The sequence below is a fragment of the Egretta garzetta genome, unplaced genomic scaffold, assembly GCF_000687185.1.
Source record: "Egretta garzetta isolate BGI_Z169 unplaced genomic scaffold, ASM68718v1 scaffold397, whole genome shotgun sequence".
Lineage (NCBI taxonomy): Eukaryota > Metazoa > Chordata > Aves > Pelecaniformes > Ardeidae > Egretta > Egretta garzetta.
In genome coordinates this window covers 10,247,828-10,267,050 of record NW_009260493.1, presented here as the reverse complement: position 1 = coordinate 10,267,050, position 19,223 = coordinate 10,247,828, and the positions used below count along the sequence as shown (strand labels likewise).

General features: G+C 36.7%; 1 protein-coding gene across 1 annotated transcript in view; it reads left to right on the top strand.

Annotated features, from left to right (window-relative positions):
* Positions 1 to 19,223, top strand: part of LAMA2 (laminin subunit alpha 2) — a 296,182-nt gene that overhangs the window by 127,762 nt on the left and 149,197 nt on the right. The window contains exons 15-17 of the mRNA XM_035899887.1: positions 3,909 to 4,020; positions 8,740 to 8,853; positions 15,199 to 15,326. Coding sequence (XP_035755780.1) covers positions 3,909 to 4,020; positions 8,740 to 8,853; positions 15,199 to 15,326 — 354 coding nt within the window. The remainder of the gene's footprint in view (positions 1 to 3,908; positions 4,021 to 8,739; positions 8,854 to 15,198; positions 15,327 to 19,223) is intronic.

Genomic DNA, 19,223 nt, shown 5'->3' with positions numbered 1-19,223 from the left:
TACCTTTTTTGCTAGAAATGGTTTTATATTACTGGTACATCTCTAGCTGTCCCCATGATGTCTCTTACCAGAGAAGAATGCAATGGTTACTGTGTTACTGTGATTGCCATCAGCACGTCCAGGAGTCTCTGAAAATAGTTTGCTCTGAAGTAAACACATTTTATTGAGTGCTGTCAGGGTGCTCGTTGCAGTTTAGTGTGACAGAAGAGATAGTGTGAAATTCCAATCACAATCAAATTAACTGGATTTTTCATCTTTGACTTAACTGGAGGAATCATAGTTTCACCCATCAGGGTGGGATTTACTGGGTGGAGTTAAATCCTCTCAGAACAGTGCATGCTCCCAGTCACATGATGTAGCAGCAACAGCATCTTCTGTCATCCAGGCCAGCTTTTGATCTGTTGTGGTAGGCACATTGCTGATTTTCAGTGTATGTCTCAGTTCTGGTTTTTTGTATTTCTTTGACTTCCATTCATGCTAAAACACACAAGGTGCAAAGCTGTGCTCATAACTCTAAGATCATGGAAAACAACTCTTCTCTCTGTATTCTGCCCCTTTAGTACTGCAGGGAAAATGTCTAGACCCAATGAAGAGCATATTCTTTGTGATATCTTGGGCTGATTAAGGACTGCTGTTGATGGGCTCCAAAGGAAGACATTTTTGCCAAAGAAATAGTGTAGAGCTAAGTCTAAGTAGGTATGAGCAAAGAGTTTTTTACTGTCTTTTAAACAGGTATGTGTGGTGGACAGATGGATATTCCTCTGAGGGAGTAAAGAGGGTCTGGCAGAGAGACAGAAATATTACAGGGTTATTAGATCCTTCATGAATGACAATTTCTGCCTCAAAGCATCAGCAGAATTATGCAACATACTAATTAGAGATTGCTATATTAAGCAACCTGTTCATTTAAATACTGAAAGTTTTCAAAATGGGTAATGACACCACATGTGTAAGGATTTCCAAGGGTGCTATTATAATCTGTTCTTGAGAAGAGGCCAGAATGGAGGCATTGCAAGATTAAGCAACTTGCTTGCAGTCATGTAGAAAGAGACTTAAAAAATTTCAATGGAGTTGTCTCCAGTTAGCAAGAGCTTTGACTTAAGATTATATTTTTTACCCTTGTTTTGTTTAACCTACTAGAAACATTAGTTAATCAGTAGCACTTTCAAGTAGTTACTAAACGATATTAATGCAGTAATGATGACTTTGACTCCAGTATGGTTTTGAGTACATTTTTGGGGTCATTTTAAGCTTAGAATGTTGTTATTGTTCTATGATGTAATTAGGAAGCTTCCTCAAATGAGTGTGCTTTAATTTAGATGGTCAAGTAGGATAAAAAATGAGAACAAAGAAATGCAGGAATCAATTTGAAAGTGATTACAGCTTCTGGGTTTAAATCGAGATCCTGCTCTCACTTGACAGATCTTCCAAACTCTTGCAGTTAAGTCCTTCTGCTTTGGTAGAAGCAACAGACCAGGGAAAGACAGCTCTCTTATAATTTTCTTTAATCTAATATTGCTAGCTTGTGCTTCAGAGAAAGTTTAGTAGCAATGTTTCTTCAGTTTTAATATTCAGACTAGCCACTGAGGGTAAATGTTGTAGGCACTCAGACGGGCATTGGAAATTGTGGTGCTACAGGTAATGGATTGCTTGCAACCATGTATAGACACAAGGAGAAAGAGGGAAGGAAAAGCTGAGGGTTTTCTTCCATATGCAGAATTGGCTTCAAGACAAATGAGCAATGATTGGGTCAGTACTTTATGTGCCTTATGTAGCTGATGTGATTCAGATGCCTGGCATAGCAGACAGTAAACTATGCTGATACTGCCTGAAACGTCCCCTTCCCTTTTAATCTTGTTTGTTTTTAGAAGTCAACAGTTGCCTGCTGACAATAACAGTCAGCTTAAATATTTGGTCTCAATGTCGAATCTCGAATTATTCATGCATCTCCAGGATCCAGTGCCCCATTACTGCCAGCATTATGTATTTTAATGAATGCAGAACGGCATCAAGGAATCAAAATTGCAACATCAAAATGGGAGAAAAAAAATCACTGCAGCTTTCTTCACTGAGTAACTGTTAATGCTAAAAACTGTTAAACACATTAAAATCCCATTTAGCAAATAGCAGAACGTAATGAAAATTGGAACAATTCAGTGAATACAAATGTGGGATAATACTGGGCAGATTGTTTCTGTGTGTAAGTGCTTCTCTTTGTTCCAAGAGCTGTGCTGAGAGGCAACTAGCTGTAGTTCAAAGGATAAATAAAACTTGGCCTTTTACTAGTAATTTGTTTCTTCATTTACAGATTTTTCTCCTTAAATTGTTAGATTTTTTACTGTTAAAGTCATCACCATTTGATATCTAATATCCTAGAGATTGGTTATCTTATTGTAAGGAAAAGTTGAAAGGATGATTGCAAAACAAGCATGCAGCAATGGAGTGAAGGGGAAATATTGAAAAGTGAAAGAGATCTTATTGAAGATCTGTACAGGAACATGTATCCTTCTCTTCAGTAGTTTCAAGAACCTTTTATAGAGGTTCTAGTATCACCAAATTAGATTCAAGTTTCTAATTGCATAATCCGCAATGGTAGTCCCTCCAAAGTCCAGTCATATCCCCAAGTGATGATAAAATTTCCGGTTTTCTGAAGCTCCCATTCTAATTGCAGAAATCTTCATTTTTTCCCCTTACCTTTCATGTCTGTCTTATTGAGAGTAGTCACAAAATTGAATGGGAAAATATCCTGTCATAACCTTTCCTCCAACCACTGCAGTAACAGCAATATTTTTCTTGGATGTTTTCTTATCCAAGGTCATCCAACAATTTTCACTATTTTTTGGCAGCCAAAAGATAAACGCCTTAGTATGGAGGAAAAAAAGTTTGGTTTATATTTTCCAAATAAAATTGATTATTTTTTAACAAAATGCATGTCATGATAGAAAGGTATTTTCTGCTGAAAAACAAACTTTTTTTTTCAGCAGAAGCTTTTCAGGTAGCCCTAGTAATGAAACAATCCTTAAGATTGCTGGGTAAAAATAGAAATCATTGAGTCTCTATAATGCTTTAATGTTCTTTATGAATTCTCATAAGAATTGAATCCCTGAATCCCAATTTCTTTATGCAAATGGATACTGTTGAGGTAAACTACATCTGTTTCACGTATTACCTGTAAGATTATCAAAAGACATTTGTTGTTGCCTTCATACTTCCATGTTTGGTTTTTTTTTAATTAAAATAATGTTCAGTATTTGGCTAAACAATGGCTGCTTAGCCAATGTCTAGCATTTACTTTTTAAGGGTGATTGTGCATGGAACAGAAAAGTCCCCAACTCTGTCTTCTCTGTCATTGGGGAAACTAAGGTATATGATAGAAGATTTCCTTTTTCTTTCATGTACATACCTTTTTCTTTCATGTACATGATACTTAAATCCTCCTGGACAGAGTTGAAATCTTTTTCAGAGGTCAAATCTCCAGAATAAAAATACCCTGTAACTAAATCTTAGTAATGTAGTGTTTTAGAAAGCTGGAGTAGTGGTTTATAAATTTTGAAGATGCTGCTTAGTGCCATATTTGCTATATATACAGCTGCAATACAAGTTGGCACTTGTGACTTGCAGGCCAGGAATAGCCTTCCATCTACTGATACAGTTCTGTGAGATTTTTTAATCTATTTTTATCAACATGTGTCTGACCATAGTCTCCCTCACATGATGAGCAAAAGTAGTAACAAGCCTACAGACATGTAGTATAGGAAGAAATAGATGATTATGAAAACCTCCTTATTTTTACACAGGAAAACATAAACAAGCTGCTGAATGTCCCTATATACTGTTTGTTGCATCCAGCTGCACATATGCTTCCATCTAATTTGCTGCTTTAACTGTTCCATTTCTGTTACATCCAGACTAAGAAGTGTTAGCATTGAAGCTGCTGACCACGTTTCAACTGGGAGAAAGTTGGCATCTGCAGTGGAGTTATGTGACTGTCCCCCGGGGTACGACGGCACCTCGTGTGAGGTGAGTGTCACGATGCTGTCTGGATCAATTGTGCTAACACTGTGATAGCTGTAAGCAACCAGTGGCCCTGTCTTGGTAGAAAATAGTAAGACAGCTGTCCCTTCATGTTAGGAATTTGGTATACTTTGTATTTCTAGGTGCTGTTTCATTATATTTGATACTATTTGAAAACTGAAGCTTTACACCTCTGCGGTGATTTCTAAGTTATGAAAAGACATTTCTCTTAACAAAAAGAAAATGAAAGCAGTATTTGTACTCTTCAGCCAATTGATGTTACAAATGCATGAAACTATCACAATTAGAAAGAGAATGGCAGTTATCTGACCTGTGCACAAAAAAGCCGGATCAAATTACCTGAGTTAATGTGGTTGAGTTTCCTCTTTTGTTTCCCCAGGGCTTTGCCATTTGCCTTGGAGTCTTTCAGGATTGTGTATGTGTTCTTGTGAGGATTCTTTCACTTTGCTTTGGTGCCGTTACAGACAATAAGTTACACGCATGCTCAGAAAATACCCACTTTCCTCACAAACTCATTAGTTCATACAGAATGTGTTCATACAAGTATACATATGATTAACTAGCTCATATGGGCATAGCTTGGAGTAAATAGAAGCAAAAAAAAATTCTTCAAAAGGTTTGCCTTTAAGGAAATATTTTCAAACACCAAGATGCTCTGCTTCACAAAACTACACACAGTATGCCATTTACACAGGCACTCTAGGCATTTGCTTGTCAACTCTCTTTTTCTTTAAAATCTTCCATGCTTGTATGTGATATTTAGGGCTTAGAGTCTAGTTTCATGCCAAATGTGGTTGCTTGTTGCTAGGGCCAGATAAACTAATGTGGAAAGAAGGCCTGAAGGGATTAATAGATATTCCTATCACTTCCAAAACGGTACAGACAGAAAAAAAAACCAAACCAAAACCAAAAACTGGAGAAGAATATTGCCCGCCCTGGCTGAGAAATAATTTTGAAGTATGACCATTGTCTGTCTGCTTAATTATTTGAAGAAAAAACCTGGATGAAGTGTCATTGTGCTTCACACTTTTTTTTTTTTTTTTTTACTTGGCTATTTTTCCTCTTAATTCAGATTTAGGTGTGATTTCTTAGAAAGCAGTTGGAAGGGCCCTGATTGCAGATGTTTCAATATCTGCTTTTGTTGTAGAAGCTGAAGGACTCATGTAGAATTCCTGCCTTGGTGTTGCTGAAATTGTCTGTCCAATGTTGTGTCCTTCAATGCTAAACCTTCTCCTCAATTCAAAACAGTCCCTGAATTTGATATGTACTGAAGGTCATATTCCACGATAGAAAGTAGATATATAGATTTCTGCAACTTTAAAGTCTCTATGCACGCTAGTGGGCATGGACACTCTGATTCCTGCCCTGATTGAGTGCTAACCACAGACCTATTGAACTAAACCATATTGCAGTCCCTACCTGTATGTTGGTTTTCCTCCCAGGACTCAAGGCCAAGAAGATATATGACATACTTCTGCATGAGTACACTTTTCCTGTGTCCCCTCACTGAATTTCAGAGCATTTTGGACAGCTCAGAAATGCCATTTGATAAAACTGGTCTATCTTATGATAACAAAGCTACAGTTAAAAGCTTTAGTTTCCATGCCTTTATTCACTGAATTAATTTCTCATGAGTCTTTTGTAGCAGAGGTTCAACATACGATATGCATTGAACAGTTGTGCTTGATAGAAAAAAATGGGGAAATATTTTGGTGTCCTGAGTAGATGGTTGTACTTTTTATAACAAAGACAAGCAAGAAAAAAAAAAAAAAAAAAAAAGAAAGTTTTATTTAGAAAAAAAAAAAAAAAAAAAAAAAGTGAAGTTTTATATTTCCAGGCAAACAAGCAGTTGAGAAAGTATGGAAAGATAAATTGAAAATGTGAATTATTTTAGAATACTATATTTGTTTCTTCTGAATACTTTTGGCCTTGTCCAACACTTGCTTCTTCCAGTTTCAACCTAGTAGAGTTTCTTTTTTATTGATTTTGTGCAGGCTTTCAGTTTCATTTTCTCTTCTTCATTTAATTTATGTGTTTGTTTCCTGAATAATGATGTTGTGGTACCTGGCATAGATGCTGCAGCACTAAAACCAACCATTGTTTACTTATTTTCTTGCTCTGAATATTTTGGCATGATCAGTCTTCAGAAGACAACCAATCCCATTTAAAATATGCTCTCTCTTGAGAGAGTGTTCCATTACACAAATTTTAAATTAATTTTCTACAAGATTCTGGTCAAATAAAATTGTTATGTTGTTGCTAGTTCATCTGAGAAATGAACACAGAATTGCATGAGCATAGGTAAAGCAGAGCAAATTTTAAATTTCTGTCATGGTTTAACCCCAGCTGGCAATGAAGCACCACGCTCACTCCCACCCAGTGGGATGTGGGAGAGAATCAGAAGAGTGAAAGGGAGAAAAATCCTGGTTTGAGATAAAGACAGTTTAGTAAGTAAAGCAAAAGACATATGTGCAAGCAAAGCAAACCAAGGAATTCAGTCACTACTTTCCATGGGCAGGCAGGTGCTCAGCCACCTCCAGGAAAGCAGGGCTCCATCACGTGTAACAGTTATTTGGGAAGAGAAACGCCATTGCTCCGAACGTCCCTCCCTTCTTTTTCCCCCAGCTTTATATGCTAAGCATGATGTCATATGGTCTGGAATAGCCCTTTGGTCAGTTGGGGTCAGCTGTCCTGGCTGTGACTCTTCCCAGCTTCCTGTGCACCCCCAGCCTCCTCACTGGTGGGGTGGAGTGAGGAGCAGAAAAGGCCTTGACTCTGTGTAAGCACTGCTCAGCAATAATGAAAACATTCCTGTGTTGTCAATGCTGTTTTCAGCACAAATCCAAAACATAGCCCCATACTAGCTACCAGGAAGAAAATTAACTCTATCCCTGCCAAAAGCAGCTCAATTTCAAATACCAATTGGACTCATGTGTGATAGTTACTTTGCTCTACTTACATGAATCTTCTGGCCTTTACTTGTTAACATCTTCACATCTAATTGCTCTTCTCCACCAGATTTCTGCCCCTTCTGCCCAGAGAGTTAGTGGAGGCCCCATCCCTGGAAACATTCAAGACCAGGTTGGATGGGCTCTGAGCAACCTGATCTAGTTAGCGGTGTCCCTGCTCACTATTGGGGGGTTGAACTAGATGACCTCTACGGGTCCCTTCCAACCCAAAACATTCTATGTTTCTATGATTCCACTGTGGAAGAAGTTGTGTTTAACTTGCCTCACTATGATGGTCAAAAACTTTTCTGACTTTTGAATGTTACATCATTTCTTTTGTTAAGATCCCAATCTGTAATCTTTTATTTTAGTTCTGTTCTGTGCCTTGCTGTTGATATTCCATGTCTAAGCCCTTAGAATTAGTGACTGTGGAGACTTATCTTGTGCAATGTCATGTATGTCTGTGCACAAGATCACTCTTTTCAGAATCACCGAAAGAGGATAAAGAGTTATAGATTTATACAGAAACAGCTTAGGCAGTTGCATCTCATGCCATAGAAAAAAAAACCCAAAACCACAAAACAGGGCAACTTCTATTAACCTGTTTCTCTTTTCTGGGTTTTATAACTCTGAATTTTAATTTTTAATATTTATGGGGTTTGTTAGGAATGCATAGCCAAGAATTAAAAGAAGGAAAAATAAGGATAATGTGTCAGGTTTTGGAATGATTTTTTAAAATAATCATTTAAATTCATCTTCAAATTACTTTCACGTTTTGCAGGAGTAAGACGAAAAAGGACATCGTGTTTATTTTTATAAAGGAGAATCTTCTCCTTTTTGGAGAGTGTATGTGAAAGGAAAAGGATTTCCTTTATTAAATGATACTTATGGTAGTCAATCACTACAAAAGTTTCTTTTTGTATTAACCAAGTGCTTTTGAAGGTCAACACTCTGTCATGCACTTTTTTATATTACGCAAAATCCTTGGATCACATGAGCAGTCTTACTGAGGAAGGATAGTTTGCAAAAACTATAAAGCCATTTGTGAGATATATAGGAAGGAAGAGTGCTGCTTGACATCTTATTATGAAGAAATGGAATAGCTGAATTTTCGCTGATGAATCACAGTTGTACGATGTCACCTTTCCTAAGAAAAACTGGCCATGCATTTAATATTGATCTGAATTTAACATTTAAAAAAACAAAAAAAAAAATCAGAGCACTTTCTTAAAGGGAAATGACTATACTTTATATTTAAGCAGCACAATTTGTAAATAAAAGGATGGGTTTGTTTTCAGCCTGTGCTTTGTTTCAGTGTGGACTCCAAACAGGAAAGACTAAATGGTATTTCAATTGCTCTTCACAGCTGAATGCCTCAGAAAAGATTTTTGTTGGTTTGGGGTTTTCTTCCCTCCTTCTCTCTCCTTCAGTATTTTGCCTTCTGGCTATTTTTCAATCTGTACCTCTTGCTTTGATGCTGTCATATTTCAGTTCTTCATTTCTCTGCTTCATTTTACCATTTCAGAAGAATGATCAAGTTAAGGCTTCCTCTAATCTCACACCTGCCAATAAGGCTAAGGTCAGTGCAAAGCCATAGCACCAGGAAGAATTACTTTCTAGAGAAATGCTGGTATTTTTATTAGTTTGGCAAGTATGTTTTTGTGTGTGCAAGCATCAAATTCAACAATATTTTTAAAATCCCATTCCTTTCTCTGTTCAAGCAAGAGTTTAAATTCTTATCTAATTTATCTTGCAGTCTTGCTGGCCTCGACACAGGCGTGTGAATGGAACAATTTTTGGTGGAGTCTGTGCACCATGTACATGCTTTGGTCATGCAGAACGGTGTGATGATGTCACAGGAGAATGCCTGGTAAGTGTCACTGCAGGAAACTTGATGGACATGGCCAATAACAAATTCAACATGCCTGTGCAATTGAATTAACGACCTCTGAGACCTGAAATACTCGAGGAGAAAAAAGCCAGTGATTAGCTGAAGAGATCTTTATGTTGAACTGTTGCTGAAGTTAAGGATCCCCTCATGCCATGACATGGTAGCTTCTACAGTTAAACAAAAGGAATTTTTTATTCACATAGGATTTATGTTTTGAAATAGAATCAATAGTATAAGGTATGGCATGCAGAAAGCAGCAGATATATCAATAGTCTTCTGTGCAAGATTTACCTCCACCTCCCATTTGTCTCCTGCAGTGTATTCAGTTTATGGGATATAACAAATAACTTTGTAAATTCTGTTCTAGTGTGACAAGAAGATATTGTTAATGGCTTCCTTCTTCTAAATTCCTACTAATCCTTGAAGAAATGTTTACTAAATTATACTTTAGAAAAATAATAAAAGCGTATGATTTGGGCTAAATCAACCTTTTTTTTTCTTGTAGCCTATGGAGATTTTATGTAGCTACCTACTAATTCAGCAATTAAATCTGTGATATTATCCATAGCAAGCCTACCAGCACACCACTATTTCCAATCCGTTCAGTAGTCTTTTGGAATGGGTGAATTATGCTGAATAGACTGTTCTGATTAACTCAAGGGCATTTTTAGTTTTATATTGTCTGACATGGCACAAAGCTTGAAACAACATTTCTCATTTCATTAGTCTTGCAGAAACAATTTGAGCCAGTGCCAGTTTAGTGGGATATCATACTCTCATTTCCCTGCAGAATTTCAAGCAGATTCTGTATTGTGCATGTTTCTAAATGTTCCCTTTTATTTCCTTAGAAAAAACTGCTGGGAAAAATCAAAAATTAAGATTCAGGCTTTTTTCAATGTAATTTGGCACTTGGAATTATGTTTTGCCCATACAAGATGTTTAATTGCATTGCAGTGCAAAACAAGATGTCCTTAATGTATGGATCAGTGAATTTTTCAAATTGGTTTTTCATGAATAGACGCTTAAAATTGTTCTCAATTTAATTATACTGTAAGCCTTAAAGAAGTACCTAGGATGAAAAATATGTATGACATGACAGTCATGTTTTGAATCCTTCAATTGTATGCAGTGAAAATGTTTATCACTAGGGTAATACAGATTTGTGTTTCTCAACAAAGATAAAATTTATTGCATTAATGACCATAGCCTCCAGCTACGATGTCTATAACATCAGTGTGGGATAAAATCAATTACCAGAAAAGAAAGAGAAGGAAGACTCCTCTTCAGGGTATATCATAACTATTGACTATTTTGCTTCGGGGTGCACAGCCAGATGCAAGTTCTGAGGTTGCTTGCTTCTGTGTCTTCAAGTTTTAGCCCTTGCACAGGTTCCCTGTTTATTTTTCTCTGTAGCACTAGCCTGGATAGTTGCATACTGTAGTGCTTTTGCACTTTTCAGCGGATGTGAATATTGACTGAAACAGTAGAGCTCCCCCTTCTGATGTTCCAAGGGTGCTGGTGTAAAGATAACAGCACTGACAAGGAAGTGGAAAATAACCAGTTGAAAATGTACTTTAATCTATATGCATTATCAAGCATTCTGTATTTTATGTGTTCTGCCTGAGCTTATACTAGATCATGCTATAAAGAAGAGGCGCACAGGGAGCTTAAAATCAGTTCTGGATTTTCTTGCAGCTTGCTTTGAAAACACTGTAAGTGAAGTTAGATTGGTTAGTATCCACGCAGGCTATTAAATGCTGCTATTCAATTTGGATCATAAGCCTTTTGAAGTGAAAGAGGGACAAGTCTGAATGCTGAAAAAGAGAAATGTTTCACATCAAAGGCATTCTTTCTATTGAGGTTTACACAGCCTTTTGGCCTCCTTATTATTATTCATGGTGTTTTTTCAGTAATACAACAGACAATTTAGGCACCTAATTTACTGATATGATACTTCTTTTTGCTCTTCCCTAGCTTTGAAATGTAGTTGAAAAGCAGCTGAAATATGTTTTTGACTCATGATAAAAGCTCAAATCATCTGCTTCGACACAGGCCTGTATAAAAAGCTCATTTTAACGCATATCTTGCAGTAACCTGCAAAGCCCTTTGATCCCTGCAGCAACCGTATAGAGAGCTGCATGATACATCATTCTCGTTACCATTGTGATATACATAACTGCTTTAGTACATAGGGCAAGTTCTAACATTCAAAAATACTCTTTTGTAGTGTTACACACACACATTTACAGTAGCTTTAGGAGGTTGGTTAAACCTAAACCTTGTGAAAAGCAAACACATTTCAAGGTGTTTCGCTCATTGCAGGATACTACATTCCTATAAGTAAGCCCAGGGAAAGCAGATCTTTCTCCCCTAAGACATGCTCAAATTGCTAAGTGGGCGGTCCCCAGTGGCATCCATTTTGTATGTTACTCCTCTGTGTGCAACTGGCATATACCGTGTGGGTTGAGGCCAGTGTCAGAGATAGTGGACTTCTGCTTTAGACAGTGTTCATCACAGGAGTGACAAAATGTCTTCACCCATCTGCTGATACATCCTAAGCTAAACGCAGCATAGGCTGTACCACAGGTGAAAATTATGCAAAGCTTCTGCAACATCCTGATTGCCTTTGTAACCCCAGGAAGGGGAATTGTCTGTGCAATCCTGACATTACAGTAGTTTAAAAATGCCAGAAGAGCATAATCATGCTTCCAAAGACATAATACCATTGACCGGTCTTGAATGGCTAGGGAATATCCTAAAATAGGCACCCAGGCTTAGCCTTTTGCTTTCTTTAACTAGCTTAACCTAGCAGCTTCCCTGGTTGTCTCTGTGTCAGGTATCCTGAGGAAGGGCAGCAGCGTGCCAAAAGCACTGTCTTGGACGCAGTCATACTCCCTGATTAAAGTTTTATTTTCATCACCAGCCGTTTATTCAGACTGTTACTTTCCTTATTCATATACACTTAGCTGAATTATGCAGCTAAGCAGGAGTGATTTTTAGTGTGAATTTAGGGTTCTCTGATACCGGCCATAAAGATGTTCATTTGATTTCTGCCAAGGGGGGTTAAGGCAGCTGAGTAGGAAATGGTGGAAAACACACTCCAGGCCATCAGCAGTAAAGTCTTTGGGTGACACAGTCTGAATCAGAACATAAAATTTTGAAGAAAAATAAATTTCATGGTCTTGCTTACTCAGAGGTTGTCTAAGTGAAGTTTAATAGTGTTTGGACATAAAAGAGGTCCAGAAAATAGAAGCATTCAGAATAGTTTGAGATCCAGTACCTGGAATTTGAAAGCATAAAGATTTGGGCATAAAATCATTCCTGGCTACAAATCCTATGGATCTATGGAACATGGCATTGTTTTTACCTAAACCACTAGATCAGTGGGTTGGGAGAAACTGTATTTCCAAGGGAATAAAAAGAAAGCGTATATAATGTACAGAGCAGGTTAGGGACAGTTAATCATGATCTTCTTTATACTCAGTCTCATGACACACAAAAAAAATCAAATGTTCTTATGAACATGAAATTACGACTTCACAGGCTTAAGCATGTTTTACGGAAATAATCTCAGTATAATTAGACATTGCTGAAACTAGATGATGCTCAAAACCATTGCTGTACATTTGACAAGTTTCAAACTGAGATTCAACCAGTTGATACCAAGAAAACACAAATTTTTCAAGAGTATTGATAATATCTGTAGAAGGGCTAATAACGAATCTGCTTCAGTACTTAGTGAGCTATAAATTTGGAAAATTAGTATAAAGTTTAATGCATCACTGAAGAGAACTGGCAAATTATGTCATATCTGCGTACTACATACTCCTTGTTCTTTGTCCTGCAAAACCCAGACTGGCTCAGGGAAAAAAGTATAGGACCACACGAGATCGTTATTTCTCAGCTAAACTCTAACATATACACAGTGCAACGTATGCTCAGATTTTGGTACTACCTGGGGGGAGGTTCTTTTCTTTTTTGTTTTTAAATTTGTTGATTGATCATGAGGAAGCAAGCAGGTACAGAGATCTGGATTGAGGAGAGTTAGACACACTATGTGGAAATGACTGACATTAGAGTTTCAGAAAATAACTCATGGAAGAGAAGGTTAGCTCTTTGTAACATGAATTGTTTTCCTACAAAATGGAAGGTTTCAGGTTTTTTATTTCAAAAAAGCAGAAGCTGCAAATACCACTCTGTAAGAGACACATAGCTTTAAAATAGCGCGTTAGCTCCTCTCACTTTAATAACATCCTTGACATATAAGCAATTCATATTCTGCAAAAACATTAAGATATGTCTGAGGATTTTTAAAGCTAAACTTAACCAAAAGAATAATCCGTTAATTTTCAGAAAAAGTACAAATGATTTGACATGGTGCCTTAAAAAAAGTTGAATTGCAAAGGGTTTTTCTTTTGAAACACTTAAATTATTTTTGTCACGTCTTCTTTTAAAAGCATATCTTAATGTTCCCAGCTACTTTTTCAGTATGGCCAGTAGATTCATTTTGAATGATGGTACTTGAAGTAACAATCAAATGGACTTAAATGACCTAATGAAGTAGAATTTAACCCAGCTGATGGTTCCAAAGCCACAATTTTGTTTGACTAAGAGTCTCAATAATTGGTGTTAGCTCACAATCTACCAAATGTGCAAAAATGTAATATTGTGCCTAATGCTTTCATTTCAAAGATACGCTGATTGTATACACAAGCAATAAGAATGCACCCTTTAAAACAGCAAACACCATTTCTGGAGACAGATGCTTCTGACTCCAGTGTGCTCATGACTGAAAAAGGTATTGTCCTTTTTCAGCTGCCCAAATGTACGGTGCTGGCTCTACAGAGCACAACGCAAAAAGACTTTCTATAAACCATTGCAATCCCAAAAAGTCCAGAAGAAGAAATCAGTGTTCCTTAGAATAGTGCCATACTCTTTATTCTGTATTGAGGACACATTATGTCTCTCAGTCAGTACCATATGCTTGACTTATTGATAAACATTTTAAATTAAATCATAAGTTTAGAAATACCTACACTTTAAAAAAACCAAACCCCTCAAGAGTTCTTAAGCAGCAGCTTGGTTGAAACAGATTCTAGACTTGATCTGGCCCATTGTCTAAATCAGATCAGAACACAGCCCATTAAATAAAATCTCTCTCATGGCTTTCGTTTTGGACTTTTCAAGTTGCCACATGCTTTTTCAGTCTATACCCAAGCACATCAAGATGGCATTTAAGAGCCAAATACATTTCTCCCACTTTCTCTGTTTTCACACTGTGAAAGGGCTGTGCTTGGGTGTCTTGCAGCAAATAACAGTGAAAGGAATAGTGTGGTGTGCTGAAAATGGGGCAAAAAATAGGTAAGAGTCTAAGCCAGAAAACGAATTTGCTGACCGTGTCAATGGATCATGCCAAATTATTTAGAATTTCTAAATCCTATGTTGTGAGAGGGAAGAAGAGTAGAAGGGGTAAATACTTTTTAAAACTTGGTTCTTAGAAGTCATCATGGGAAGCCTATTCTCAGAGGACCAGTTCCCATTCTGCCAAAAGATCATTTAATTTGAGATCAGGCCAAAGGTTATATACAAAAGTACAAATCTAGCGCTGCCATTTTTATGTAGTACATTGGATGTTTCATATGCTCAGATGAACTGTCTCTTGTGTTATGAAAGCCAGTCACATATAGGAACAGAAACTGTTGGATAGGGCCAACAGTTGTATCTACAGTACACTCATCCTTGTTTCTACTCATAAAATAGAGTCTGGAGGCTATTCTAGCAAACAAGTATTAATTAAGTAATTCAGGCTTTGCTACTGTTCACAAATATATTTAGTATACTGCTAGCCATATAACTTCTAAAATGAGCTAATGCACTTAGATGTGAAATGTAATGATTCATTTTTGTAAATTATATAGTCTGGGCTGTGTTTCTGGGATCAACATCTGAAAACTGTCACAAAATATGGCCTGTTGCAAGACTGCAGTACTAAACCTATTTTGTGCTGCTCTGAAGGTTGGTTTTCTTTAAGCAAGCTAAAACAATAATGCAGTATTGTGGAAGGATAAAGGTTTGCAGTTAAATATTTTTTTGTTTTACATAGAGAAGAATTATCCAAAAGAACACAAATACCTGACACATATGAAGCACTGATTGTGACAGCTAACCTCAAGAACTGGTTCTCAACCACCAGCAGAAAATTAGAATATGTGTTACAGACCTCTTACAATCTTGTTGAGAGGATGGGCTAGATGAATGACTTTCAAGAACTTCCCATATGTAAGTTCTCTAATTGTGAATTTGTACTTCTTTCCTTCTGTTTAGGACTGCAAACACAACACAGGTGGTTCATATTGTGATAGATGTCTTCCTGGCTTCTATGGTGATCCTACTAAAGGGACAGCTGAAGACTGTCAGCTGTGTGCTTGTCCCCTAAATATACCTTCTAACAAGTAAGATGTATATTTATTTCATGTTAGACCTTTTCACTTACTAAACTGCATAACTTTTTAATTTATACATTTGTATATACACTTGAGATTCTTTGTGTTTTAATCAAATAATATATACTGCAATATAAACTTTTTTTTCTCTTTTTACAATTGTACGGAGTGCTTAGCTTTGCTGAGAGGCAAAGATCAAGACAAAAGCTGGATGAGCCTAGGCTAGAAAGAACAACACAGAACTTGGATGACTGCTCTTTGAATCAATAACTAGCCTTTGCTTTTCTGTCCTCCTTAAGAGTAGTTGTTTCTAGTTTTAAAGCTGAATTTACTGATTTGACATGTGGGATTTTTTAATAACTGAGTTTAAATTCAATGTATGTTGATCAGATAAAATAGTGATTTTTTTTTTCTGCCTTTCATTTTCTTTTTCTTCCAGTCAACATTCAGTGATAATGTTGATTTGGTTGCAGTCTGAGTTCAGCCTCAGGTCTTGCAAGTGAAAATATTTTGTCACCATATCTCAGAATAATCATTATACATTTTTTTTATTAAATAAAAATAATAGTGAAAACTTAATCAAAACTATGATCTAAGAACAAATATTTCCTTCATTACAAAAGTTTCTCTCTGCTACTTGCTACCTATGATTTAATAGACCAAGTGGCTTGAACATTTTTTATTGGTTTTGTTCCAGTCAGTACCTGGGAATACTGGGACAATACTGGGACAATACCTGGGAACAATACTGAAATAATTTGATGCAATGTGGTTGAAGAAAACTGTCCTGAATCTTGTCTGGTCTTTTCTTGTGCATATAAAAAAAAATGGATATTATATATATCAGTTTGAAATAGCACATTTGGTTTATGCCATCCAGTACATCTTCAAAGAAAAGGAGCCCTGGTCCAAGCAGCGCATGTCCAGATTACACAGAAGGGCTGTTGTGGTGCAATGCATAGGACAATTGTTCAGGAAGATCAGGAACTGTTGAGTATGTGTCTGACACATTTGCAGTGGTAACTAATGCTTGCCCAAATTCCAGCCACAAACTGCATGTGGCTTCCTTCTGAAAAGAGTCACTGTTAGTCTATATAAGCATTTCAGAAGGACTGTACTGGAAGATTTAAACTACGCACACAGGCTGCTCCATCCCAAGCTCTTAACACAGCTGAAAAGTGGCTGTTGGAGCTGATAAATCCACTGGAGTAATTTTTTTTTTTTCTCCCTCCAGCTCTGCATCTTCTATTTCACCCCGTTTTTCCCAAAACAGAAGTCAGATTCTGTCAATGAAATGCACTCTACTATTTAGGAGTATAAAGAGCACTTCTTCAGGTTTACAGGGTAAAATGTGTGGCTACCACCTGCAGAGAGAGGGAGGTCTGCAAGATGCAAGTAAAGAAGAGAACATCATCTGAAAGGCAGTGTGCCAACGTAAGGCACAGATGGACCAGATTTTGCTCTTAAGTAGTTCAAGCTAACGCTCTTGCCTACAGTGGCATTGGGTCCTATTAAAATTGCACTGATCAGGGCAGGAATAATCTAAGCAGGGGGCTGTAGAATGGGAGCCTACTTTCCTGTTATCACAGCTCTTCAGTTGGTTTTGCTGGATATACGTGGATTTATTATGTCTGCTGCTCAGGCATGGTTCCTCTGATGTCCTCCTTGCTTTCACATACTTAGTATTTCCTTGCGTAGTTAATTAATTCTTGTTCTTTTGTTTGAGAACACTACTGACAAAGCAGGAAAAGCACTATCACATTTATATCTTGTGCAGATGTGCAACAAATCAAGTCTAATAGATCAAATTTAGGTTTTTATTGGCAAAATGCCTGGAGACCTCTATTATGTATTCATCAGAGTTTCAGCTGCTTTCCCTTCCCTTTTTGAAACTGAACGAGAGTCCCCTTTTTAATATTTAGTTTTCTTGAAAAATATAGGTATAAAACAAACACAGAATAGAAATGTTCTTGAACTGTGAAACTGTGGGAGTCTAGAACCCTACAAAGTGTAGCCCTGCTTAAGAATTGTGCAATAGCTTCCTATTTCTAAAATGGACAAAAGCAAAACTGTGAACAACCTCCTCAAGTTTTGTAGAACTCTTTGTAAGGTTCAAGCTCTCATGACTGTACAGTTCTAGACCAATTATTAAATTTGTTTATGAGGAAAAAAAAGAGAAAAGAGGTTGTTAAAAATGTAACATGTTACTTGAAGGCTGTTAAAATACTAATTTTATTTTCTTACTTAGTTGGCAGTGTGAGTTTGCTACGCTAGGGATAATATATGTAGACAATTCAGAGTAGATGTAGTATATGTCATGACATTTTTGAATAACCTAACAAGTGACTAATTTGTGTACAAATGACTATAAATAACTTTCTATAGATTTTAATTCGTGTACTATTTAATTCCTAACATGGCATGACAGGGCATCTGTAGGTCTCTAAGCTTAATACTAAGTTTCTGGTGCATAAAGAATATTGTACATGTAATGAACCTCTGCGATATATTTTCATTAAGAAATTAGTCCTGTATTTTATAGCAGTGTCTTAGTACTTTATGATGTTTATAATGGTTCCCATCACCATTTTCACAGCACCTGAGTCTTTCTTTGCAATGCCACATAAGGTGGAGAACTGTTCTATCCATTTTAGAAATGTGGTGGTGGTGTTCCATAGTTAACTTACGCTGATTTAACTGCTGCTTCTGTTTCCTAATGGCAGCAGTTTCCATATGCAATCACTGAAGCCAATCATCAAACTGCCTTCTGAAGCACAACAGTGATAAGTGACTTGCCATATGTCAGAAAAGAATACTTGGCCAAATCAGGAAACTAAAATTAAGTTGTCTAAGCTTGTTTTCTAGATCCTGAGCTATATTTTCCTCTTTTTGCATATATCTCCATACTTGTACTTATATGATGTAAAAGAGATTGATACCCATATTATAGATGGCATACGTAATGCACACTTCACTTCTTCATCTTATCTCTTCTCGTTAATGCATCACTCTTACAAAGTGTTCTAACATTCTTAGTCTTTAAGGAGTTTCAAATAAACTGATTTTTTTTTTTACGTAGAAATTATCAGACATACTGCTATATAGTTCTTTCTACCAAATGTAGATGTCTTGGATAATTACTGCTTTTCTCTTGAAGTGGTGATAAATTTAATATGGGTAATGAAGACCCTGACAGGAATGTTTTATCACTGGAAATGGGAGATAGAAGATATCTCAGGGCACAAGTAAATGCATAGCATGTGAACTAGGAATTTGGTTTGGTCTCAGAATCTTAGTATTTTCTTGGAGAATTAAATAAAATCAGAAACTTACTCCCAGGAGATGTTTTCTATAACATACTTGTAAGCCTTTAGGCAGCCCTGTCTCCCAACATAGACCTAGCACATATATACCCATACTATGTATTCATACTTGTCCCGTGTCCTGATTGGTATTAATGTTGTTAATTTATATTAAAAAATGGAAGGAGTGATGATGAATCAAGAGGGACTAAGATTTTTTTCAAGCCTATTTTGACAGATCAATACACACTGTTCATTAGCATTTATCACTAGTGAGTAATGAGATTCTAAATAATCAGGAAGATAAACTCTTCTTTTCTCACCCTGCTGTCACGTATTTCCTTTATAGTACGCAGATGGGAATATCTCGGTATATTAATGTTTAGTGGTGAGATGCGGACTGACTATTAAGTCAGAGAAAGAATGAAAGGATGCTAGGTCTGAGCATAATCCTTAAAACATGGACATTCTGCTATTAATTATTATTGCTTATTAATAATAGGTATTTAGTTATTATTATCTTTAAAATTTATGCAGTTGAATTCATAGCTCTTGATGGAACTGTGGTACAGTCAATCTTGTGCAATGCTATAATGAGTTGTGA